The sequence below is a fragment of the Staurois parvus genome, unplaced genomic scaffold (genome assembly GCF_062004578.1).
Source record: "Staurois parvus isolate SC_StPar_1 unplaced genomic scaffold, SC_StPar_1.0 ptg001302l, whole genome shotgun sequence".
Lineage (NCBI taxonomy): Eukaryota > Metazoa > Chordata > Amphibia > Anura > Ranidae > Staurois > Staurois parvus.
In genome coordinates this window covers 5,870,594-5,896,145 of record NW_028319098.1, presented here as the reverse complement: position 1 = coordinate 5,896,145, position 25,552 = coordinate 5,870,594, and the positions used below count along the sequence as shown (strand labels likewise).

The following is a 25,552-nucleotide window of genomic DNA, read 5'->3' as shown; positions in this document are numbered from 1 at the left end:
AAGAGGTGTACTGGTGCCAAGCCAAGCCTCCTGTTGGGAATTGGCCAGGATCCCTTGAGAGTGCAGACCAGCCACTCCTCACTCCCTCCCACTGCTTGTAGAACTTTCTCCAAAGCTCTAATGCAGGGGGAAATCCCAGAGAGTTGATCTGCAGAGCCTCTCAGCTCCTGATGTAAATTTAGCCCCTCTGACTATTACACCTGGGCTGCTATTTAGTCCTTCTAACTTAGAATTAGACTCTAGCTACTCCTAGGTACGTAAGAGGGTGCTACATTCACAAACTGTTGCAAGATCCTTCTTTTCTCTGCTTTGAAGAAATAGCTGTTTACTAACCATGTATTTTACATATTGATTCTGAATTGGAGGGTCTGGTTCATCATAATCACCTGCTGCACTTTGTGTTCTGATGAGAAAAGCTGCCATGTCACCCTCAGTTTAGTGTGTAACCCTTGGGGAATTTCTCATCAAAACCAAATTTCCTATTGTAGAGGGTGCTTATTTTGAATTGTATCTTAGTGCAGACTTCTGGGAAAATCAGTGAGTCAATCACACAAGCAGGAAATTACATTTCCGGGGGTATTCTGTAAATCTGTGATGTACAGAACACTTCCATGTTGCATTGAATTGCAATTCTTTGTGACAATTCTTGCAAAATTGAAAAAAATATGGTTCCCTTGGACTTTATCTTTTCTTCGCCCAATTTTTGATAGATCCCCTTTACACTTATGATATACTGCCTTTTTTTTAAAAAATAAATAAGTAAATATCACTCAGTGTCCCTTATCTCCATATTTCTCTCCAGCCCCCCCCCCATTCCTTTGCATAAGGCTTGTATCCTATTGTTTTAGTTAGTTTCTCCTTTTTATTTTTTAGCTTTGAATTTATATATATATATGACTTATCTTAGTCATTACTCATGTATATATCACTATATCTCTGTGTATTCTGTGATTTTTTTCTTCCTTACTTTATAGTATGTACTATATAACATTTTCTATTTTCTTTCCCCTATATTCTTAAACTAATAAAAAATGCAGAATGGAAATGAAAGGTAATTTTTAATAACATTAAATAGCAATATGGCTTGTCTATCATTGTATATGCAATTTTTTTTTGGTGAAAGTAGAGTTACCCTTTACTCCCTACTGTTCTCATCAAAAACTTGTGCGTGCTTATTTCTTCCAGCACATACCACACACCAAACCACTCCTAAAATAAGAATGATAAAAAACCACACACTGCTATACAGCATATTGAATAAGCTGAGCTAGCAAGCCTCTCTAACCATTCCAGCCTCCCATGAGGGTGCTGTGAGCTGCACTGTAGGTGGCAAACAGTCACCATTATGTTAGGGTGAGTCTAGCAGTCATTTTCTTACATACATTTAGCAGTTGCATGTGTATACAGGTTACCTGTTCAGCAACATTTTTGCTATATAAATAGGTTCTGAAGGACACCACAAAGTAAGAAATGAAGAAAAGGAAGAAAAAAAGCTTAACTAAAACCAAATCTGTTTTACCTACCAAAAGATTTGAATTTCTGTCCATCCAGTACTAAGATTTACACATCTCTGCCATACAGCACATCCCTGTCTGGCCAGGGAGAAGACTTGATTTTTCTCTTCTGCAGTTTTAGAAAACCAGTTTTATAAGACTTTTTGCCCATCTCTGTCCTGTAAATGGACAAAGATAGGAAAAGCTGCAAGCTCATGAGCTCATCTCTCTGTCCGTGTACTCTCTCTCTCAGAATTCTCCTTGCACTGCACAATGACTGATTGGCTGCTTATGTTGTTTCTCCTTTTACCGCTGCGTTTTGCTGTACAGGGGCAACAAGTAAAATTCAGGTACTAAAAAACATACATTTGAGGGCGTATTATTGAATACACATCTGTATTTGTGTATTTTATATCTAACTGGAGTTAATTTTTATATATAACTGAGGAAAATGAAAAATATACAACAAATTATTTACTTAATGAAAAGGTTACATTTGTAAACTTACACGTTAAAGAGGTGAATTAAAGAATAAGCATACATGAGCAAGAAAAATAATTAATTTTATTTAAAAGGTTGATTATTTTGCTGACCTGCCTTTCAGCTTAAATTAGCCAGAAAGGTTGCATTAAGCTTTAATGTACAGTATGTGTTATGCTTGCACAGTATCTTTAATGCTTTTCTACAAGAAGCATATCCTAAGGAGATGTTACATTTTACTTTGAATATAATTTTCCATTATATCGACATTGTATTGTCATTTCCAATAAAGTGTTTGATATGTATAAAAGAAAACAGCAAATGATTGTACTTGATAAGAGCTTAATGAATTATTATAGGTTAATGGATACGATGTCAGTCACATAGCTGACTCTTATCAGTTAATATCTGCCATTGGAAAGCATGATGAGCTACAGCATTAAATGACAGAGAAGGCTGACTTCATAATATACTTTCTTGCCCTATTTATTTGCTGAAAATTATATTCAAATGGTGCTAGACTGGCTTATAAAAGCTGAACTGCAATCAGAGAGCTAAATATACAATACATGTGACAACTGTTTTACGTGTCCAATGAATGTAATTCTGTTGACCCACTCTTCTGCTTTACACACCACTGATGTATCAGTATAGCCAGAAGTTTGTCTGTGAAGGTGGACATTTATTAAGGTCATGGTATACCTAGTAGTAGTTAGTAACATTCAACTGGACTATCTCTGGGCTAGCTCTGTAATGTCAAAGACATTTTGCCTCTCATCGAATTAACTTCCTCAGCTATAATCATGAGAGCTGAGGATCCTACATGGATGAGTTCAACATTACAGAGCATGCCCATTTGAATGTGACTGACTTCTACTAGCCAGAGGGTTATACCGACTATATCACCTTTTCACCTCTATCTTGCTCATTGGCCTGTGAATGAGCACAACCACGTTGGAGGGGTCCTTTTTCTGGTCTTTCTTCTTGTAGGCATGCCTAAATACCATCTGTACCCTTCCCAGTACCTAAAGGTTGTAAAGATCACAGCACTGTACTATTAGTGATGAAAAATGTGTTTGGATTTAATGACTATTTAGTTTAAATAAATAGGGGGCTATAATATTTTTTGGAGTTCTATTTTAAACCTATAGGATCACCTTATAACCTGTGTTGGTAAACTGATCTGTGTTTGTTGTATGGCAGAAATACACATTATTGCTCTTTCAAATCTTACATAGACCATGGGTTATATTCTACTACCTTCAGGTGATTTGGAAAGCTCTCACTGCACCCTGATATAACCCAACCAACTCTGTGGGACTCCTCTTCTATGCTAGTGTGGTGAGGGACCTCTTCTCCTTTGGAGTTTTCTAACACCTATTTCAAGATGCAATTGCTTATTGCCTCAGGGCTCATTAGCAGTTTTTGGATCAGTTACCCTCGAACTTGGACATTTACCTGAACCTCGAAGCAGCAGGATCAGCCTGTAACACCTCCTTAGTAAAAGCTAAGGCTTTTACTATGAGCTTAATTATTGGTGGGGTATGTATCAGTCTTTGTCTAGCAGTATTAAAATCTCCCCAACCTAAACAAACTTCTATGGGCACTAAATGGTAGGCAAAGTCTAGGAAGTAACTTCTTTTGCACACTCTTTTGCATAAACATTATACAATACAGATGTAGCAGCGCAATGTGGGCAAGTATGTACAAAGGTAGTATAAGAATGAATTTCAGGTGAATCATTGTATAGAAAGGCAAATCTTAGAAATATTGGTAACTAAATTTTTTTCTGTGTACTGTATAGTGGATTTAAAAAATCATGACAAGCTTAAGAGAAAATAACAAAAGGCAAGACAAGTGGGGAAAAGGAAGTATTAATGGAACAACGCAGAAAAACATCTTGAGCTGTGGTAGAAAGTAGAAAGAAACACAGCATGAGTCCTCAGAAATGACAGTGGGAGGGGAGATAGTAAGAACCCCTCTCATAAGACCAATTCTGGAAGAATATGAGAAAAGGAAAAATAATAACAGCAATAATATAGAAAAAGGACAGAACAGAAAGGTGAGACAAGAAGGGTATTTAAAGAAGAAAGAGTAGGTTAGCAGCTCATGACAGCTGCATGATGGCCCTGTATTCATCTTTAGTTTTGTATTCAGACCAGAAGAACCAGAACTTTGTTACAGTTACATAACTTTTTGGCAGAGCCCTTGCGAGAGCTAGTCCCAGTGAGGTGATGTTATTTATTCTTTGGAACCATTTCATTGAGGTTAGGGAAGGGTTTTCCAAAGGGCCAAGATGCCTGCAATGGTTGCATTCACCATGTGGATCAAGACAAATATTTTGTCGTTTCTGAGCAGTGTGGTACTGTGAAGTAGTAAGAAGAATCCAGGGAACTTGTGAATGGAATAATCTGTAAACTTTTGAATGGTTACAAAGATATGGTCCCAAAAGTGGCCAAGTTTCAGGGAGGACCAAAAAATGACATGTTCCCAGTGGTATCACCACATCTCCAACAACGAGTAGATGTATTTGGGCAGTGACTGTGAAGTATCTGGGGTATACAGTACCAGTGAGGATTTTGTATCCCTGACTCCTGATACTAGTTACTGGTTTAGGACTTAATGAATAAATACAGGACTTTTGATTTATCTGTTGGGGTGAGAGTAAGATCAAGATCTTTTACCCACTGCTCATGGAAGCGGTGAGGAATGGCTAGGTCTTGTTGTTCTGTTGTAACAATTTGTATTTGGTCCTGAGTCAGTTTGTCTGACTGGGCCAGATTTTGAACATTCATGCTCCAAAGGGGTCCAGGGATGCTGAAATAATAACACTTTTCTGAATAATATCCTGTGTAAAATAAATTAAAAAAAGAAAAGGTCTGTTACTGAAGTGCATCCTATGATTTATGTTCTCCACAAGCATCTCACTGCTCTGTTGTGAATGCCCCCCCCCCTTTAAGGATTCTGTAGAATTGATGCGCTGAAACCCCATTGAATGCAACCTTTGCACTCAGTGGTCCTTCCTTACAACTGGTCATTGTGGCCATGTTCATTTGTCAGACTCTTTCTCACTGAACTGGGCACATTCATAAAGAATACAGTCTTGACTTGCTGGATCCTGTTCTGCTGGAACATTTGCAGCTTATGCCTTTGCACTGCTGTTTTGTGTTAATGCACTGGAGAATGCAGATTCTTCAAGTTTCTTGGATGACACTCTTCTCTGTGAAATATGTGCAGAATTTTGTGGTTGGCCTGTTCAACCTGCTTGCAAAAGTCATCTTTTATGCATGCATTTCCATAGTAAATGCCTGTTTTTGGAGAATCACTTGATACATTTTTCAAGGAGGTTACCTTGGGGATGGTACTGTTACACCACAAAAACCGTCCATGCCTGCTACTATGGCTACCTTTTTTTCTGAAAGGGGTCATACTTGTCCCAGCACCACAGCCCATACAAATGTAGGGCCAAATGCTGCTCAAACTCTGCCTTACTGGGGGATCACACATGGACATCAATTGTAGCTTCTTTACAATTAAACAGTTGGTTAACTGTCAGACAAGATTTTTTTGTGTATGTTATGTCTTGTATGACTTGCAATATACAGTTGGTAGAACTACTAGGCGGATATGTGACTGGGTCAGGGTGGACAGGGTTATATGAGTGTGCCCTGGGGCAGCCACAGCAAAGGTTTTGCCAGTGTCCCATCACCTAAAGGTCGCCTGTGTATAACCCTACATATAAGTTATAAAATAAGGAATTTGCAGGTAAGTCAAAATTCCCTTTTTTCTGTAGATAACACAAGTATTTGTGTGTCTCTGGAAAATACACTGACTCCCTCTCTCTCTCTTTCTCTTTCCTGTTTTCCCTGTATAAGTGATATGCTGTTCTCTTCGTATACTGCAAGGCTTGACAAATCCCAGGCGTCAGGCCACCATGGAGACTAGAAATGGTGTCCTGGCTCCTGGGTTCACACACTGCCTCCCACTGACTTCAATGCAAAATCGTGTCCCATTGACTTCAATGCAAAAACATCACCCATTGACTGCAATGCAAAAATGCCTCCTATTGACTTCAATACAAAAACTCCTGTCAGTTGCAATCCTATGTGAACACTTATCTCCGCATGTCACTCTACTTTATCACTTGCAAGTCTGGAACACACCGCTACAAACTCACACAGGACCCTTTTTGTAATGGCGCTCAAAACACAATGCGTGCGGATCGCATCTATGTGAACCACTTCAATAAGAACACATAATATCTAGCATGTCATGCAAATCTGTGAGTTTGAAAAAACATCCAAAATCGAATATGTATGAACCCGGGTGGCTCCATTCACACCTGGGCATTTTGGAAATCACAGCAGAATTGCTGATTCAGGTGCAATTATTTTCAATGACACTAAAAAAGTGATGCAGTTTTGCTGTGATTGTTGCGTGATAAATCACATTGGGTGAAGCTCATCACCCAGGCCCCAGGTGCTAACAACCCACTCTACACTAAAACACTGGCTCCTACATTCAAATAAAATTTGCCAAGCCGTGGTATATATATGTCTTTAATTTTGAATAGTTGTCCTAACCAATATATATATATATATATATATATATATATATATATAGCAGAGATTATTTTTTGAGTTTTTTGTATCACATCATTCATTTGAAAGCATTTTGTGATGGAACATAGAACTGTCAAAGTGTCAAGCAGACTTGGTACTTTGTATAAGAGGATATTTTTATGCCAGATTTGAAATTTGTGTAACATACTCAATGGGGAAACCCAGCCTTGCTGTAAAATAAAAAGTATATTAGTGATATCTATTTATCTATGTACAGTTTTTTTTCTTGCTTATAATAAGTACACACACTATCATGATTAAATTACAGTATTTCATTTGCTTGGTATTTTATGGAGATGTGTAGCTGATTCAAGATCTGATTTTATTGACTAATTTACTCAGGACATTGTTGATTTGCAGCTGCGTTTTAATGACCTGTTTAATAGTCATGCAAGGCAGGCATCCCCCTTTCCTAAGAACTGCTAGTGAATCTCCTACAGTAAAGTCACGAAACCAAGGAATGACTTTTATCAGTTTTATGAGTCTGCACATGTGAAGTCACTTTATAAATCTCCTCCTAATATGGTCATGAGCATGCAGGAAAGTTCCTTGACTTATTTTTTTATCCTTTATTTGTAGTAAAGTAGAAGTCTGTCCTTTTTCTGTTACCCCTAATCCCAATGCAGAAGTTTGTTCTACAACTTTAATTAGCCACATGTCTTGAAACACCTATGTGAACTATTCAGTAGGCTGTGTAATAACAGTTCATTGTGAGTAGTTATTCAACTGAAAAAAGTCAATTTTTTTTTTTTACATTTTATTTGATTGTAATAATTGTGTACCTAGATTCATGAAGTGGTTTATATTATTTTCTTATAAAGTAGTACATGGAGTCCCAATTTTATTGAGTACATATTAAAGAATACAACAAAAATTCAAAAGTGGTCACTCCTTCCTTAGTATGTCATAGCAGAGTAGGTCCAAAACAGGATAAAAAGTGCAATTCATATTTTTCTTTGATTAATGATGTTGTCAGTGATATGGAAGAAAAGATGGGATATAAGTGTTACAGACTATCATACATTGCACTGTTTATATTACAAAGCACAAAACATGGGTGTTTAATTGGGTTACATGTGTTTGGTCCCAGGCGGGAGAACACAGTTATTACTGCTTGCAGCTTTAATAGCCGCTAGTAATATTCACATGTAAAACTCGACAGGCTGGTTGTACCCAGATTGTTTGATTGATCATCTTGGGTACATTCAGCCAGGGCATATCTGGTTCAAATTTCGGTCGGTAACTGTTGAACCGACTGAGATTCAAACTGTCTATGGTCAGCTTAAGACTCTGATTGGAAGCCACTGATTCATAAATGGCATAAGCAGAATTTGTTGGATTTTCAGGTACACTGGGGTATCAAACATACAGAGGTTTGACAGATAAGTGTAGTTTTGATTATATCTGCATTTTGTATAAGTAACTGTCATTTTGTAGTAATGATGGTCTGCATGACTCATTTTTAATTAAAGCTCTTCATACTCTTACTTTGTATGTACATTGTTTGTTAAGCAACAGAACTCTTAGCAAAGTCCCAGCAAACTTGTATTAATTCCAAAAAGGTCCAATGTGCATAAGTGTTTGATGCTAAAGCACATCATCCATTAATATGAGAAATTTTCAAAAACACATCTGTAGATGTTTTGCTTGGTGGGGTTACTGAACATCTACTGCTGCACCATAGCATGCTGACCCTGCAGTCAGTGTATTTTAGTGTGGTGAAAGCAAAGCACTTCACTGCGTGCCCTTGTGTACTGAGCTCTCCACAAGAATTCAGTTTCCCTGCAGTTACTTTGTGTAGACATGAATGCCCTGCCTGAGCATACAGTGAATACTCATACTTTTGAAAGCCCTTTGGAGTAGGGCAGGAAGTGTTAAATGAAAGCTGTAGGACAAAAATATGGCAAGTGTCTTTCAGTCTGCCCACGTTTACAGGGAGGCCTTTTCTGTATAGTTATTACCAGAATGCTATTGGAGTTATGGTCTCAGTACCAAGCTGGGAATCCAGCCACCATTTTTACAAGACAGTTTAAATGAATTTTCTGAGGAGTTGCTGAAAAATGAGATCTGTTAGCAAAAGGTGGCTCATACAGTATGTCATGATGGATAGATACATTGTAATTTAGCATTTCAATTTATTTAGTATGTTGTGGGGATCAGGAGGGAAAACAGGTGCCAGCAAAACTGTTATCAAAGCAAAAGTCTGCTTTACTTTCAGCACCTTTTCTTTTGCAAAAGATGAAAAGAAAATGGTTTATCTTCACCAATAATGAAGAATAGCAAATATGTTCCAACAGAAAATTGCACATCCCTTTGCTTGCAAAGATGTTCTTCACCTTAAGCTAGCTGTCAATACAGTTCTCCTGCTTCCAAGCAGCTACAGGGAGCAGTCTACCTCTCTGTCTTCATTACAAGTCTTTCTATATTTGTCTCTGGGAGCTCATCCTTCCTTAATAGCCAGGTCTAAAAGAAATGTACATGCCTTAATAAATTAGCCCCACCCTAGACGGACTCCTTAGAATGTATATATAACTTATAGGGAGGCCACATTGTAGTGTGTAGCAAAGCAAGGTTCTGATCTTCATTTCCCACTGAGTTTTACTTTTACAGTTTTTAAGAGGAACCTATGAATACAAAAATAAGTAAGGTGCATTTCCTGGCTTTTTCTCTTCAGTAGTCTGTTGTTGAAGCTATCGTTAGTAGTACAGAAAGTACAGGTACTAACGGCAATTGCTTACAGTCAAATTTATCAACATATCAGAAATACAGAGTAAACATGTTAGAAACTTGTTAGTATTACCCATAGCATTGGAAAATACAGATCATACTGTGTCGTTATGTTGACTAAAAGTCATAAAAAAAGAGAAGAAAAGAATTCGGATAATTACCATGATAACCAGGATGGAAAACGGGTGCAAATTTAAACAATCAGTGACAACTGTCTTAAAAAAAAAAAAGGCGAAAAGTAAACTAGATCTATCTACTTTTCTATTGTAAGTGATGGTGTAACCAGGTGCTTCTATTTAAAATTGTTGATGGAGTTGTTCTTAAACGCCAGCACTTTTCCATCATGACTTATTTATTATTGTCTCTTATGATCACAAAGTAATGGGGTGGTATGGTAGATTTACATAATTTTGTAATCTTTCCTTTGGCTGCTAGTAATGTGCAGTATGACATTTCTAGCTGCCGGTGGGAAGTCATCTATGCCAATATGTAGTGTGAATAGCTCTGGAGTAAGGGTCACCCTATACCCCAATAATTCAGAGTAAAGTATAGATTATTTGTTCCAATGTGTGTGTAAGGCAAGACATAGCCAAAACACATGACTAAGGGTACCTATAGATTTGCATTTCCTCCAACAGTTCAGGGAAATTGTTTCTGTAAATGTAGACAACCTGTAGGGGGTGAGGTAGCGTCTGACATTTCCTGACTTTTTTTTTAGGGAGCAATTACTAGGCTGTCATCCTTATTTTTGCTTAGTAAGTCCTTGACCCTGAACAAGCATGCAGCAATTTAAGTGTATAAACACGGAATATGAACTTACTTTTCCAAGGTCTCCGATTCAACAAATAAGGAAATAACAATATGCATAACATAAAAATTGTTTCAATTCCAACACTCCAAACAAATTCCTGTGCTGTTTACTGTGAAACCCTTTCAGCATGGATATGATTTTTAGCAGCATTTCCAAAATGGGTGATCTGCCATGGACTGCATTTATAATGTTAACAAAGTGTTTAGATTTTAGGTTCATTTACATGACATAATTATGGCTATAGCAATATTTGGTCCTTTAAGGCACTATTACAAAAGTATATGTTTGACTACACAGCTCAATTAAAAATGTCAGCAAGCATGCTGTTCATCACTAGTAAGAAATGACAGTCAGGTAGATTTCATCCTTTTATATTGGTTGTGCTGTTTGATAGATTTCTAATTGGTTGCTAAGAGTTACTGCATTATTATTATTGATCATATAAACCAGATTGACATGTCAAGTAAGACAGATCCCACAGTTTGTAAATATTTTATGCTCTATGAATACAGCAAAGCATAAGTATAGTGTGTCTTACCAGTTGCAGAGGAATGCAGGAGCAGATTAAGGGAATATATGAAAAATGCTTCTACCCTTTCTTTAAAGATTACATTTAGGCTAAAACCGATGTAGATAGACCGTTTTTTTATTACGGCTTAGAAAAAGCGCCACAGTGCAAGTCATACAGTGCAGTGTAAATGACAGTGTGGATTTCTGTCAATCACAAGCAGCTGATTACTCAAATTGCAGCCTACATATAATATTTATATAAGCTATAATGTACTTCCAGCCAACAGTAATGAGGCCATAATGACACACAGCCTTGTGAGTGACTTATAAACAGCAAGACATAAAGCTGAGCGCTTTATAGGCTGAACATAAAGATGCTGCCACATGTAATTTGACCAGATTTTGCTAAATCAGTAAATATACCATTCTTGTGTTATTAGGACAGAACAGTTCTGAATGGCAGGACTTGCGCTGGGAGTTTAATGTAAATTAATGATGGATCTCTGTGTGTTCCTTAGAGCTAAATTGTGACCTGCTGATTCAGGGGAAAAACCCAAGTAGCCATGCATATCATTTCACTTTCAAAAGTTGCTTTAAGATCTGTGGCCACTTGGCGTGAATCCTATTTACTGTGCTAGCCACTTGCTTGGCTCTGAATCTTCAGCCATCATTGTGACACAAGACATAGTTGAAATCCATTTTTTAACAGTTGTTTAAAAATGAGAGCTGTCAGCAAGAGATGACCTGTGTCATGGACAGACCTTTCTATGCATGTTGCAATGTACGCATTGGAACATACTCATGTATCACTAGGATCTGACAGAGCCCTTTAAACAGGTTTGCTTGAAAGCAGAGGTATTGGCAGGCATTAAATCTAATACAGTAATTGCTCATTAAAACAATTACATTTTCATTTAGGGTGAACCTTAGTCTGTATTTTTTTAGCCTCCTGTAATTCCCTGCATATTCAGGCAGGAAGTGAAAAGGGTGGTACTCTGAGTCCATCAGGTTTTGCACATGGACTTACCTGATAGGAGGGTAGAATGCAGGGTTGGCCTCATCAGTGTGCTTACTAACCAACCACAGCTTGGGAAAGTCCTTGAACAGTCTCTACAGTCAGATGGAATGGTTTAAAGGCAAAGGTACACTTTCAAATGTTTTCATTGTTTTACCTAAGTATTAGTGTAGTTATAGTACCTATGTCATTCTTTTGCCTTACCTTGTAATGATTGGCTCACCTGTTGTGGCTAAAGTTTATAGCGTCATGGTTGATTGATTCTCCAATGTCAATGGTTTGCTTACAGCTAGCCTGTCACTGTTCACCAAAGGTACGAGTCGACTTCCTGTTTCGGGTCGTGCAGAGTCGAATGTTACATAGTTTGACTGAAAAAAGACAAGTCCATCCAGTTCAACCATTAAAAAAAAAAAAGTTTTAATCCTATACCCACAGTTGTTCCAGAGGAAGGCAAAAATAAACCAGCAAAGCATGATCCAATTACTCCTGCAGAGGAAAAAATTCCTTCCTGATCCCCCGAGAGGCAATCAGATATTCCCTGGATCAACTTTACCTATAAATGTTAGTATCCAGTTATATTCTGTGTATCCAAGAAAGCAATCCACTGAACTGGCCAGAACCAACTCTTTAGGGAGTCTATTCCACATTTTCACAGCTGTTACTGTGGAGAAACCTTTCCATGTTTGGAGATTAAATTTCTTTTCCTCAAGACATAAAGACTGCCCCCTTGTCCTCTGTGATGACCTCAGGGTGAATAACGCTATACTGAGTTTACTATATGAACCACTGATGTATTTATACATGTTGATCATATCCCCCCTTAATCTCCTCTTCTCAAGAGAGAAAAAATGTGGTTCCTCTAATCTTTCATCATAGCTGATCTCCTCCATGCCTCGCATCAGTTTGGTTGCCCTTTTCTGTACTTTCTCCAGTTCTCCAATGTATGCATTGTCATCCTCTCTGTGTTGCATCACAAATGTGGAAGTGCTAATGTAATTAAAACAATGCATCCTCCAGCTGCATCAGTGAGTTGAAAAACTTAATGTGTAGCTAGCTGTCACCTGCAGAGTACTAGACTGAGAGACCTCGGGATTATGGAATATGTAGTTTATTCACAGGAAAATGCAGAGGTCATTGTATTACCGTGTGCAGGGCTATGCGGCATGTCTCATGTTTCTACACAAACCGAAACTTCTGACACAGGAATGTGAAGATTTATACTAATATAAACTGTCTGTACAGACCAACAAATGACACCATGAAACTACATATCAATGCACATCTTATGCATATGATAAAAACACCAGGTGCAGGTAGAACGGTTTTTAACTGACAGAATAGAATTACAAAACTTTTGTCATATAAGACAGTTTACACTTGCATATTGCATCTGGAAATTTAGATGTCTGGCTATACTTTTGCTTTAAGACATAAGTGGATCAAGGGCCCCATCACCCTTTTGAGACAGAAATTGGCAAAAGAAAAACATAGAAAACTTTATCAACACAACAGAATATGATAAGACAAATCTAGTCTGTTGGTATGATTTATATACTATCAGACTGAAGGCATATGCCATTTTTCATTAAAACAGTGCTGATCTTACAGACTATTTTTAAGAATATATTGAAGTTATGAACTACCAATTGCTCTACTTGTCAGGCCTTCTGAACTTGGGAAAATGTATGTTCGTTTAGTTTTAATGTTCTATTTTTTTAGCTGAAATGTTCTTTGAGTAAAGAATCACAACAAAACCTTCAACAATTTTTGGTTTATTAAAGGAAATGTTTGGGGTTTGGAGAACAACAAACATACATACTCACCTCTATGCTGTAGCATCAGTGTGATGCTTGCAGCTGACCCACATTGTATCTAAGAAGATCGAGAATTGAGCAATTACAAGAACACTGATTGCTAAGTTCTCAGTCTGCTCAGAGTGGAGAGCAGAGGCTGTCAGTCACCGCTCTCTGCTCTGCTCCTCCAGCACTCACTGGATGGCTGAGCTGGAGGGTGGGCAGATGCATCCCAACAATCTTTCCAGAGCCTGCAGCTCTGCCATGTCAGCTGATAGCAGGCTATTGCCCGCTATCAGCTGATACTGGGTCACAGGAAAACAAAAGCAAGTGTACTCCTGTGACCCGCAAAAGAAGTATGGCCAAAAAAGCTTTGACCATACTTTGATTTACTGGAGTTTCTCAGGCTGCTAGTGCAAGTAATAATCTTGGATGCTTGTGGTTTTAATGTTGGTGTCCTAGTGCCTGTGTACACCTTTTTTTTCAATTATAAAAAGTAGAAATAAAGCCTAAAGAAAACACTACCTTCTTTACTGTGGTTTCATTGGTGGGAGCCAAATCTGCATTTAAGTGCTAGTATGCCTGATTTTTTTCCTTTGTTTTGATTTGGATAGAGTAGGGAAGGGTTAAAATCCCCTAGATTATTTTTAGCTGTATGGGCACCATTGGGGAAATTTTCTTCTCACTTCCTTTAGAGGAAATCCAGGAGAACGTCCCTCTTTGTTGTCTCACGAATAGGTGTCCCCATTGAAAGATTTCCACTTATCTTTCATTTTTGGGGACAGGTCTAAAATTTAAAATTTCCCATCACTCTGTCTTGTTGACAACAGTCACCAGGACAGAGTTGTGAATCTCCCCAATGGGGCCACAGACAGTGATAAAAAAACTCGACAGTGACCCTATCCCTTTCCCACCCAAAACTAAAAAAAGTTTGCTTAACCGCTTGCCCGCCACCCTATAGCAGAAATACAGGGCTGCTCAAAATCACGTATACATAGTGATTTTGCATTTCCGGGTAGCGGGCGCGCCCTACCTGCACCGCCATCAGCTGTTGATCACCAGGTCCCGGCCAGTGATTCCCCGCCGACGATCATTGAGTATCACTGATGGGGAGGGGTCTGTATGTAAACAATACAGATCTCTCCCCTGTCAGCTCCAGCACACTACTTTGTATTGCATAGCAGAGCAATACAAAGCAATGTGCTTACACTGTAAAATATAGCACACAGTAAAACAGCACACAGTTAACCCTTTGATTGCCCCAGATGTTAACCCCTTCCTGCCCAGTTTCATTAGTACAGTGTCAGTGCTTTTTATTAGCACTGATCACTGTATTAGTGTCACTGGGGCTGTCAGTGACCGTTCCCCCCCCCCCCGTGTCAGAATGCCCGCCGCAGTCCCACTATAAGTCGCTTATCGCTGCCATTACTAGTATAAAAAAAAGTTCTAGTATATCTGCCATACCTTTCATGTAAACCAATTAATTTATGCGTATTAGGATTTTTTTTGTTAGCAAAGACATGTAGTAGAATACATTTTGGCCTAAGTTTATGACAAAATTAGATTTTTTTTTATTTTTTTACTGGACATGTTTAGTAGCAAAAAGTCAAAAACATTGTTTTTTTTTTCTCAAAATTGTAATTTTTTTGCTTATAGCACAAAAAATAAAAAACACAGAGGTGATTAAATACCACCGAAAGAAAGCACCATTTTTGGGGAAAAAAAGGACATAAATTTAATTTGGGTGCAGTGTTGCATGACCGCTCAGTTGTCAGTTAAAGTAACGCAGTGTCCTATCTCAAAAAATGGCCTGGTCAGGAAGTGGTTAAAGATACATTTTATCTTTTAGATTGTGCTTCCATTAAGTCTTCATTACATATGTACATACATTATATAATTGATACATATTTTGTAAAGGAATTTTTAACCATTTTATCCAGCATGGCTGAATAATACACAATATGTCATGAGCAGATCATATGCATTTCTTAGTGAGCAACATGTGATTTATTTGTTTACATTTTAAGGTTTATTTTCTATATAAACCCCCTGATAACTGATCCATGTGTCTCTTAGGTGGCAAATTTGCAAAATGAACTGAAAACCTCTGAGAAGAAATACATTAGTGCACAGAGGGAGGTAAGTTCAAAGAAAATGCTGTACTGTTAACCAATATTTCATACAGCCTAACTACCATATTTGATGCATTTTCTGAAATGTGCCCTTTACAACAGCAGAGCAGTCAATAATGAAAAATATACATATTTAAAATGGTTTGCATTTTTTTTCCAAATCGTTATGGCAGCGCGCTTATTAACCTGTATATTACTTTTAGTTTTAAAAAGTTGTAATATATTCATGTTTTTTCATCACTGATGCATACATGGATGTATAAACAGATTATTAAAGTAGGCAAGAAAGCAAAAGCAATCATTACTTCACTAGAAGGCCGTGTCCACTTAAAAATTATTTCCTACTATGCCATCAGCCATTTCAAAGCCAAGCAATAGGTATCATCCAGCTGCTGCAGCCATTGGCATGTAAGGTTCCTTTCATACTATAGTATTGAGTTTAGGTGTGTTACACTTGTGTTGTGGTAAGGTGCAGTCAGGGGCGGACTGACCATTCGGGTGCTCGGGCACTGCCCAAGGGCCCAGGGTCAGCAGGGGGCCCCATGAGATGCCCCTGGTACCTTTCATAGGCTTTTTTGGGTGTGGTTTGAATGTGGGCAAGGGCACAGGGGCCCTATGATCCCCTATTGCCCGGGGGCCCTATGAGTTGTCAGTCTGCCCCTGGGTGCAGTAAAATGCACATTTAACCACTGGTTACCACAAGACAAATTAAAGAAAAAGGCATGAGTGATGGTGTGAACACACAGCTGGTTTGAGCAGAGGAACAGAATCAGGTACTGTGGTGCAGAGATTTGTAAAGTGTGAGAAGATTGCTTTAACTTTTTGAAGAGCATTTTGCTTGTGCTGCCTCAAATCTTTTCCTATGCGCTGTACTCAGGAACAGTGGATCCAGGGAACATTTGTTCACCTTGGTATATACAGTATTTTGTTATGTTTTTTCTTTGGTTATTTATTTAATAAACTGTGGTTTGCAAAACTGGACAGAAAGCCACACCTCTAGGGAAATTGTACAAGCGCAGAATACTATTTTCATCTAATTACCTGACATACTGAAGTTCAAATGATGATAAATTTTACATACTGTATATTCACCCAAACCCTTTTTATACAAAGTGCTTTCTTCCCTTTCTGTATTGCTACAGCTCAGAAAAGGGGAACACTTTTGCTTGTATGAAATATACTGTATTTGGCACCATTTCATAAGGCAGGGAAATGAGAGATGATGATGTGGAACATGCAGTAACCCAAGACAAGCAATCAAACTTCATATTAATGTCAGATTACTAATAAGATGAGTACTGTTTGGTTGCTATGGGTTACTGCACTTTGTGCACTTGGTAAACTATTTGACATACTGACGTTGTAAATGAAATCTTGGTGTCACAATTTTCCTCTATATTTAAGTTCATTGTTTTTGAGAGTTAATAATTAAAAATAATCAAGTCTACTTTATACTTTGCTTTGTGCATTGGATTTTATTATAAGATCACTCTCTTTGTGTATTACATAATAAATTAAGGCCTATTTCTTTTTAAAATTTGCTGAACATATTAAATGTGAAGCAACTAAGGATGGCATTTGTTATTATTTACGTGTTGTTCTAACAATTTATTGAACAATTTGAAAGGAGAAAATATGTTAAAAATGTTTTTTAAATATATTAAATCTTGATAAATTTGCAAATTGAATGAATACCGCTATTTTCCTTTGCAGTAATATAATGAAATACCATTATGGGATGTATGTATATACAAAAGCAATTTAGGTTTGATCCATTTTGTTCACATGTAGTAATTGTATGTCAAGAACAAAGTCAATGTTGGGCTTACAGTATTTATCACTTGGTCCCTTTAGATGCAAAGCTTATTATTTGCTTTTCAACATATACTCTAAATGGGATAATACTCAAGACCTGAAATTTAAAAAGGAGATTGATATCTTCATTGAAAACCTTTGCCCGGAAGGGACAATGCTGGATACAACATAGGTCTTATCAATAAATTATGACCCAATAATCTTATTCCTCAATCCTTTGAAGATCCATCAACAGCTTGTCAAACCCTCAGAATGACTAATCGTTTTGAGTATGAATTCTTTATTTCATCCACCAGCTTGCTCTTCTAGCAGTCCATGGCAACTAATTGATTACAGGGATTGTTTTATCTCTTTCGTCTGATATGGCAAAAGAGGTGCTATCGTGGACACCTGCTCCCTGCTAAGTCCTAATTTCTCTATCTAGCATGATGGACCTGGAAGATTCACTCAGAGTTTTTTCATCCTGGAACTCTATGATATATTCTCTTTCCATGGAGCCTACTGTCTAAATTTTCCATACAAAGATATCTGCAGGGGACTTAAGCCAATTCTAACATCATCATTTTTCCTAGACTGCAATTTCTTTGATGTACCTAGTGAATATGTATGATGTCATCAGTCATGCAAAGAATGACACTGACAAGTGAGGCATCCTTTACAGGAAGCAGAGGTGTAATCTGGCTATCTCTGTATAATACTGGAGATCAGGAATCACAGATTAAGCATTTGGAAAGTCTGAAGTTACATGCAGCAATTTTATTTGCCACCAATTTGCTATAATCAAGAAATGTACTCCTACATAGGAATATAGATTGATTATTTTAGATATGTATGAAGGTTTTAAAACCTAGATAGTCATTTTACGTGTGTACATGTGTATATATATTCTATGCATACGCACACTGTTTGGCAACAAGCTCATTTTAGGTGTTCTCTGCTTTTAATTGGTATGTAAATGAGCATTGTTCAGTTATAAGGCAGGCTGCATATCAGATATCCACCAAATAATAGCCAAATCTGCATAAAGGCTTTCAATAGAAGTGAGAAAAGTATGCTCTTAGAAATAGACAAATATTACAAACTAGCTAAGTACAGAGGTTTCCCTCTCCCATGACGTCCAGAGTTTGCTACAGGACTCTCTGACAAAGTTTTCACTCTCTGGTTTTGCAAAGGGATACATGAGAGCTCCACACTTCTTATGATTCCAGCTCTAAAAATGTGGAGAACCCAACAACTTGTCCATTTCATGGTATTGACAAGGTGGTATAGGACCTCAACAGTTCTTGCACATTTTTTCCCACAACAAAGCAATTTTTGCTGGAGATGTAAGATTCACAGGGGACGTGTCAAGGTCCTACCTTTTCACTGAGGTTATGTTACTCCATGTGCTGGCGTCCATCTTGGATTCTGCTGTGCATGATGGGAACCCTTTTATGCCTTCAGGTTTCTGTGGTCCATCCCCCAGAGGGGTGTGGCTGATGACATATAAGCCTGTGGCCCGCACATGCTCTTTGCACTTGTGTCTTGTGTCTTTGTGTTGCTATTACTCTGTTCTGACTCTTGTGACTCTCCTGGTATTCTGATTCAGCTTGTGACTTGACTATTCTTTGTATTCTCCTTTGATCAGACCCTCTGTTGCTGAACCCGGCTCGTGACCTGTGATTCTCGTCTGCTGTCCTGTACCGTTTTGTCCTGTTGTTGTTGACCCCGGCTTGTCTGACTACTCTTTTGTCTCTTCCACCAGTTACACGCCATTGGCGGCGGCCATTACCGCAGCTGAGGTGTCTCGGGGCCGCGACCTGGTTCCTGGCTGCGTCAAGTCCATCCCCACCATCAGGGGCCCTGGTGAAGGGCAGCCTGGGACTTAGACTCCACGCCCTGAGGGACTTTGGTCTGTGGGTGGTGGTTGTTGTCAGCCAGTGCGTTACATTGTTAGGCCTGCCTGTCCGTTCCTCAGCTCCTGCCCTGACATTACACAAGTGCCATGAACCCTGACGGTGCAGGCACGCCTTCGCTCCCAACGCTAGTCGCCAGACTCGATCAACAGGATCACCTGTTGGATCAGTTCGCTCAGGCGTTGCAAACTCTGCTTGCACGCACTGCACACCTTGTTCCTGGTGCTATTAGGCCGGTAGTCGCTCCGGTGGTCTCTCCCGCTGCTTCTCCGCCTATTGCGTCCACCACCTCGACAGCTGCATCAGCGGTGCCCAGAGGTATGACTGGTTCTGCCCCTCTTCCACAGCGCTTTGGGGGTGAGCCGAGTCAGTGTCGTGGGTTCCTCAACCAGGTGGGTATTTATTTTGAATTAATACCTCACGCCTTCCCGTCTGAGAGGTCAAAGGTTGGGTTCCTAATTTCACTACTCTCAGACAAGGCCTTGGCCTGGGCAAATCCCTTATGGGAGAGGAACGACCCAGGGATTCAAGATTTTTCCGGTTTTGTCGATGCCTTCCGTAGGGTATTCGACGTACCGGCCCGTTCCGCCCCTGCGGCCAAGCTGCTCGTGACCATGCATCAGGGTTCACGGACCGTGGCCGAGTACGCTATAGAGTTTCGTACCCTGGCGGCAGAGGTCGCTTGGAACAATGAGGCTCTGGTGGCTGCGTTTTCCCATGGTCTTTCTGACACATTGAAGGACGAGATTGCAGCTAAGGAACTGCCTGTGGTGCTGGAGGAGCTCATCTCTTTCCTGATCCTGATTGACACCAGGCTCAGGGAGAGGCCTTCACTCAAGGAACGCCTGCGGAGGCCTTCCAATCGACTGGCACCTGCGTTTTCTGTCCCACCCGTTCCTCCCTCTCCTCCCACGCCTCCTGGGGATAGCTTGTCTGGTGGGGAACCCATGCAGCTGGGGTTTGCTCGCCTTTCCGAGGGGGAGCGGGCCACTCGGCGTCGGGAGGGTCGCTGCCTGTACTGTGGCCTCGGTGGTCACTTTCGGCAGTCTTGTCCGGTCCGTCCGGGAAACGCTCGCACCTGAGATCATGTCGGGGACAGATCTTGGGTGGAGTTTCCTCGTCCCCGGCGCTCCGCAAGGATAAGCCACTGATCACCGTGGTCCTTTCTTGGACGGGGGGCTCGGTGACGGCCCAGGCGTTGGTAGACTCTGGGGCCGGTGGGTTGTTCTTGGACAGCTCGTTTGCTGCACAGCACTCCATTCCCCTGCAGGCTCGTGCTGCCCCATTGGTTCTCGAAGCAATAGATGGCAGGCCCCTGCAACCGCCGCAGGTTACCCACGAGACTCTGCCAATAGAGGTAGCCATTGGGGCTGTTCACAGGGAGTTGGCCTGTTTTCAGGTGATTTCTTCCCCACACTATTCGGTGGTTTTGGGGTATCCCTGGCTCCAGAGGCACAATCCAACCTTCAATTGGCAAACGGCCGAGATTCTCTCATGGTCTCCACAGTGTGGGGCCGGGTGCATCCGGGGGCCGGTTAAGGTATTGTGTGCCTCCTCAGACTCTGCGTTGCCCACCGACTATGGGGAGTACCGGGACGTGTTTGATAAGGTACGCGCTGGTACCTTACCACCGCATCGTCCTTACGACTGCGCCATATCCTTGCAACCCGGGGCCACTCCTCCACGTGGCAGGGTGTACCCTCTCTCGGTTGCGGAGAATAAGGCCATGGAGGAGTACGTTGTGGATGCTCTTTCCCGGGGGCACATTCGTAAGTCTACTTCCCCAGCAGGAGCGGGTTTTTTTTTCGTAAAGAAGAAAGGTGGGGAATTGAGGCCCTGCATCGATTATAGGGGTCTCAATCGGATTACCATTAAAAATGCATATCCAATTCCTTTGATTTCTGAGTTGTTCGACCGCCTTAAGGGAGCAACAGTCTTTACCAAACTCGACCTTAGGGCGGCGTACAACCTCGTACGGATCAGACAGGGGGATGAGTGGAAGACCGCGTTTAACACCAGAACTGGGCACTACGAATACCTGGTGATGCCCTTCGGGTTGTGTAACGCGCCCGCGGTTTTTCAGGAATTCATAAACAATGTCCTTCGTGATTTGTTGCAGCAGTGCGTTGTGGTTTACCTGGATGACATCTTGGTTTACTCTGCCTCCATGGAGTCCCATGTCCAGGATGTCAAGCAGGTGCTGCAACGATTGCGTGAGAACGGACTCTTTTGTAAACTCGAGAAGTGCGAGTTCCATCGATCCCAGGTTGCCTTTTTGGGCTACATAATTTCCGCGGAGGGATTTTCCATGGACCCTCAGAAGGTTGCGGCGGTTCTGCAGTGGCCTCGTCCCAATGGTCTTCGGCCCATTCAGCGCTTTCTGGGTTTTGCCAACTACTATCGGAAGTTCATCAGGAACTTCTCCACATTGGCAAAGCCTCTCTCTGACCTAACCAAGAAGGGGAATAACCCTCACGAGTGGCCATCCGAGGCCATCATAGCTTTCGAGGCTCTGAAAGCTGCCTTTGCTTCGGCTCCGATTCTTTCGCATCCCAATCCTGGGTTGCCCTTCGTCCTCGAAGTTGATGCTTCCGAGACGGGAGTAGGGGCTCTCCTGTCTCAGCGTCGGTCGCCCGATGGACCCCTACTTCCCTGCGGGTTCTACTCCAGGAAGCTTTCCTCGGCTGAGTGCAACTACCAGATTGGAGATAGGGAGTTGTTGGCAATCATTGTGGCTCTCAAGGAATGGAGGCACCTGCTCGAGGGTTCCGCGGTTCCGGTCCTCATTCTTACCGATCACAAGAACCTGACCTATCTTTCGGAGGCCAAGAGATTGACACCCCGCCAGATCAGATCCTGGCTGCCATTCGCACCAGTCTGACCTCTCCCCTTGGGGAACAGATTTTGGCGGCTCAAACTGATGCTCCTCCCGGGAAGCCGGAGGGTAGATGTTTCGTACCCGAGGGATTGCGCACCCGCCTGCTGCGTACCTACCATAACGCCAAAACTGCCGAGCATCCGGGGAAGAACCAGCTGTTTTGGGTCGTCTCTCGCTCATTCTGGTGGCCAACCCTCCGTGCCGACATTGCCTCTTATGTAGCGGCATGTTCGATCTGTGCCCAGAATAAGTCTCCACGGCATCTCCCTTTGGGTCTTCTGCAACCCATTCCCAATGGGGAGCATCCTTGGTCACATCTAGGGATGGACTTTATTGTAGACCTGTTGACCAAATCTATGGAATATGAAATATAATATTTCTCTGATATGATTTGGTTAACCTTAATGAGAGTTCTTTGACCAAGAGTGAAAGGTTTAACACAACAACCAAAATTTATTAGTGAATAGTAGGGAGGTCTAAACTAACATACCACAATCTATCTATTTAACAATAAGAAAAAGAGAAACAAAATGTATATGATTCACCCAATGAATTAAAGCATATACTATTCATACCCTAAACCCACAAACAGCAAGACAGACAACACATACAACAATCATGTATACATATAAGTGCCAGAGAAATGTCCTGATATTTACCAATGGTGTAGCATGGGGGCCCCCAGGATCGGTGTATCTTCTCCCTTGTCTTTCCCCAAATCCTACCCTGATATACACTTATCTCCCATAGACTTGCATGGGGCCATCCTGATTGGTAGAACTATCCAATCCATCTTCCATATCTGACGCATCTCATCCAGGATTGGACAGTTTCCCCATCCTATATTGCTTACATAACTCAGCCCCATCCCAGAACCTCCCCTTTTAGTGATAAAATTACATATGCCAGGTCATGGCACCGAGGCGTCTGGATCCAGGCTTTCTCATCAAAATTCCCTCCATTATTGAGAGTTTGGAGGGAACCTTAGGTCATAGCCTGGTAAAACTACATTCCCCAGATATCCATCACCATTGCATATCTAAAGAGAGGGTACTTTGAAGTGGCCCTCATACCAACAAAGAGATTTAAATGGCCTGGTCTAGATCGTTATGTGGGCCCCATAAAGTCTGAGATAAGGTAGTTAATTTAGTGGTTGCCCCCTCTCATATAATAGAACATTCCTTGTGGCATGCACATGTTTACACACCAAACATTCCTCCAATACAATACAAAGCTATCTCTACAACTTGATCACTTGTTTCAATGTCTATGTACAACACACCGCTATCAAACCAAGCTCTGATATTTCCAGCTTTGTAACTTGGTTAACATATAGTTATAAAAATATCTATTTACAGTTGCTGATGAAGATTATACATAAACTCCTTATAAGTCAACAGATCCCCCCTTGTGGCCAGTGAGGCTAGGCCACACTCACGCTATTCAAGTAACTGTTTATGTCTAATCTCTATTAGCAATTTGAGTTTCTCCCTCTGCCATCTTAAAAGTCTACTCAGATATATTACCATAACCATCATGATGAACAGTAACCCACCCTGTAACACAAGGAGACCTTTTATTCCTATCTCCACCCAGGTCCTAGTGGTAACTAAGCTAAAATCCCCATCATGTAAAAGTTCATTTAACTGTTTTCCCGTCTTTACCATATTGTTACTAATTTGTATTATATGTGTATCCTTCCTTGCGAGTAGATTATGAAGGTTTACTGACAGTTTATCAATTTTAATATCAAAATAGGGTATGTACGGTGTAGGATCTGGGACATCGGGGGCACTATCTACAACATAATCTTTATTCAGCTGTGGTATTGTAGTTACTACGGATTCCCCAATAATCGTGTACTCGTGTGGAACGAAGCAAAAATTTGGATAGGGTATTGGACATGACTGACCCCCATAGAGGAATGTCTTATGATTGGTAACAACACAATACAGTCCATCCATGTTGTAGGTGACCTTTGTTCTTGGTGCTCTCCATTTCGTCAACTTCACCGGGCAGTTGGCTTCCATCTCACTGGGACTAGTTTCTTGGTTGGCTTGGCGTGGGCTATGCAAATGAGGCTCCCTGGATTCTTCTGTTGTGGGATCCTGGTCATTGCTCAGACCAAAGACCGGAGTGTCGATTTCAAACACATCACAAAGACATAGGTACCTATTCTCTTTGACAGTGCAGCAGGCAGTGTGAGGTGCTTTCCATCCCTCTTGGACGTGAATGAGCATTTCGGGGAGGTGCAACCTTTCTTTGTACACGTCATTCTCGAGGTACCCAAGGGAGTGTACCGACGCCATCTTGTCGAAGTAGTCATCTTGAGGATGGAACACTGGCAGCGACATGGTGAAGGATATATATAGGAGGTCACGGTAGGCACACGGTGACTGGCTCTTCAGGCAATCCAACGGACCTCTATTTGGGTGTGATGTCACTAACCCTAGATTCCTAATTGTGGAGACTGGCAAAGGTTTGCATCTATCTCCTGGATGTACATTCATTCCTCCACTAATATTAGTGTGAGTACAGTACCATTGGGTAAGATCTTTATCTCTTAAAATGTCAGGGATTTTGCCAACTTGGATGTCTCTTATAACATTGGTGACTTTCGTTAAAACAAAGTTCCCATATGCAGTGCATATTACCTCTTTGCCCATATTGTTCTCCCTGGCCCTTTGATTATTTATTGTTATGATTTTGTTGATTTTCTGCTGAGTCCGTTCAAACAACTGGGCAATGTCATTCATATTATAAACTGTAAACCTTTCTTCCTCTGCCAGCCCCTAATTACCGATATGTCTGCGAATCGCAGCTAAATCGGCTCGGTTCCAAATTGACATACCCGATCCAAAAAGTCGTGGGATGGACCCAATTAGACTGTCCAAGCCATTTAACTTTCTTGATCGGAAAATGCCCCTTTGGGGAGAGATATTTGGTTCTGCAAAAGGATCCTGAGTTCGGCTGGCATGGGAGGCAATCAAATCTACCAGCAAGGAAGAATAAAATAGTGACACATTTGTCCGGGCACATGAGCCGAATTCGGCCATGTTCCACTTGGACAAATTAAGCACAACGGGCACATGAATGAACTTAACATTATTAAAGAGTGTTCCGGGGATTGATGTCGCAGTTAGGCCACTAGGTGGTCCCTCTTGCAGTGATGGGCAGTCCAAGGATGTTAGTTCTGAGGAAAAAGGGATTGCAGCTGAGCTTTTTGTCAAGGTTGTAAAAGCAGGGGTTCTGGCCTTTGGGGACACATACAAGGTAACTTTTCCTGGGACATATTGAAGAGTGGATAGTTGAGTGTTGCTGGACAAAGGGACTGAAATGACAAAGGAGTATTTCCACTCTCCAGCATCACTTAACTGTGTA

General features: G+C 40.8%; 1 protein-coding gene across 1 annotated transcript in view; it reads left to right on the top strand.

Annotated features, from left to right (window-relative positions):
* The window catches only part of LOC149437173 (uncharacterized), a 510,919-nt gene that overhangs the window by 301,618 nt on the left and 183,749 nt on the right, over positions 1 to 25,552 (top strand). Inside the window, exon 19 of the mRNA XM_089661020.1 lies at positions 15,528 to 15,590. Within this exon, the coding sequence (XP_089517146.1) occupies positions 15,528 to 15,590 (63 nt within the window). The remainder of the gene's footprint in view (positions 1 to 15,527; positions 15,591 to 25,552) is intronic.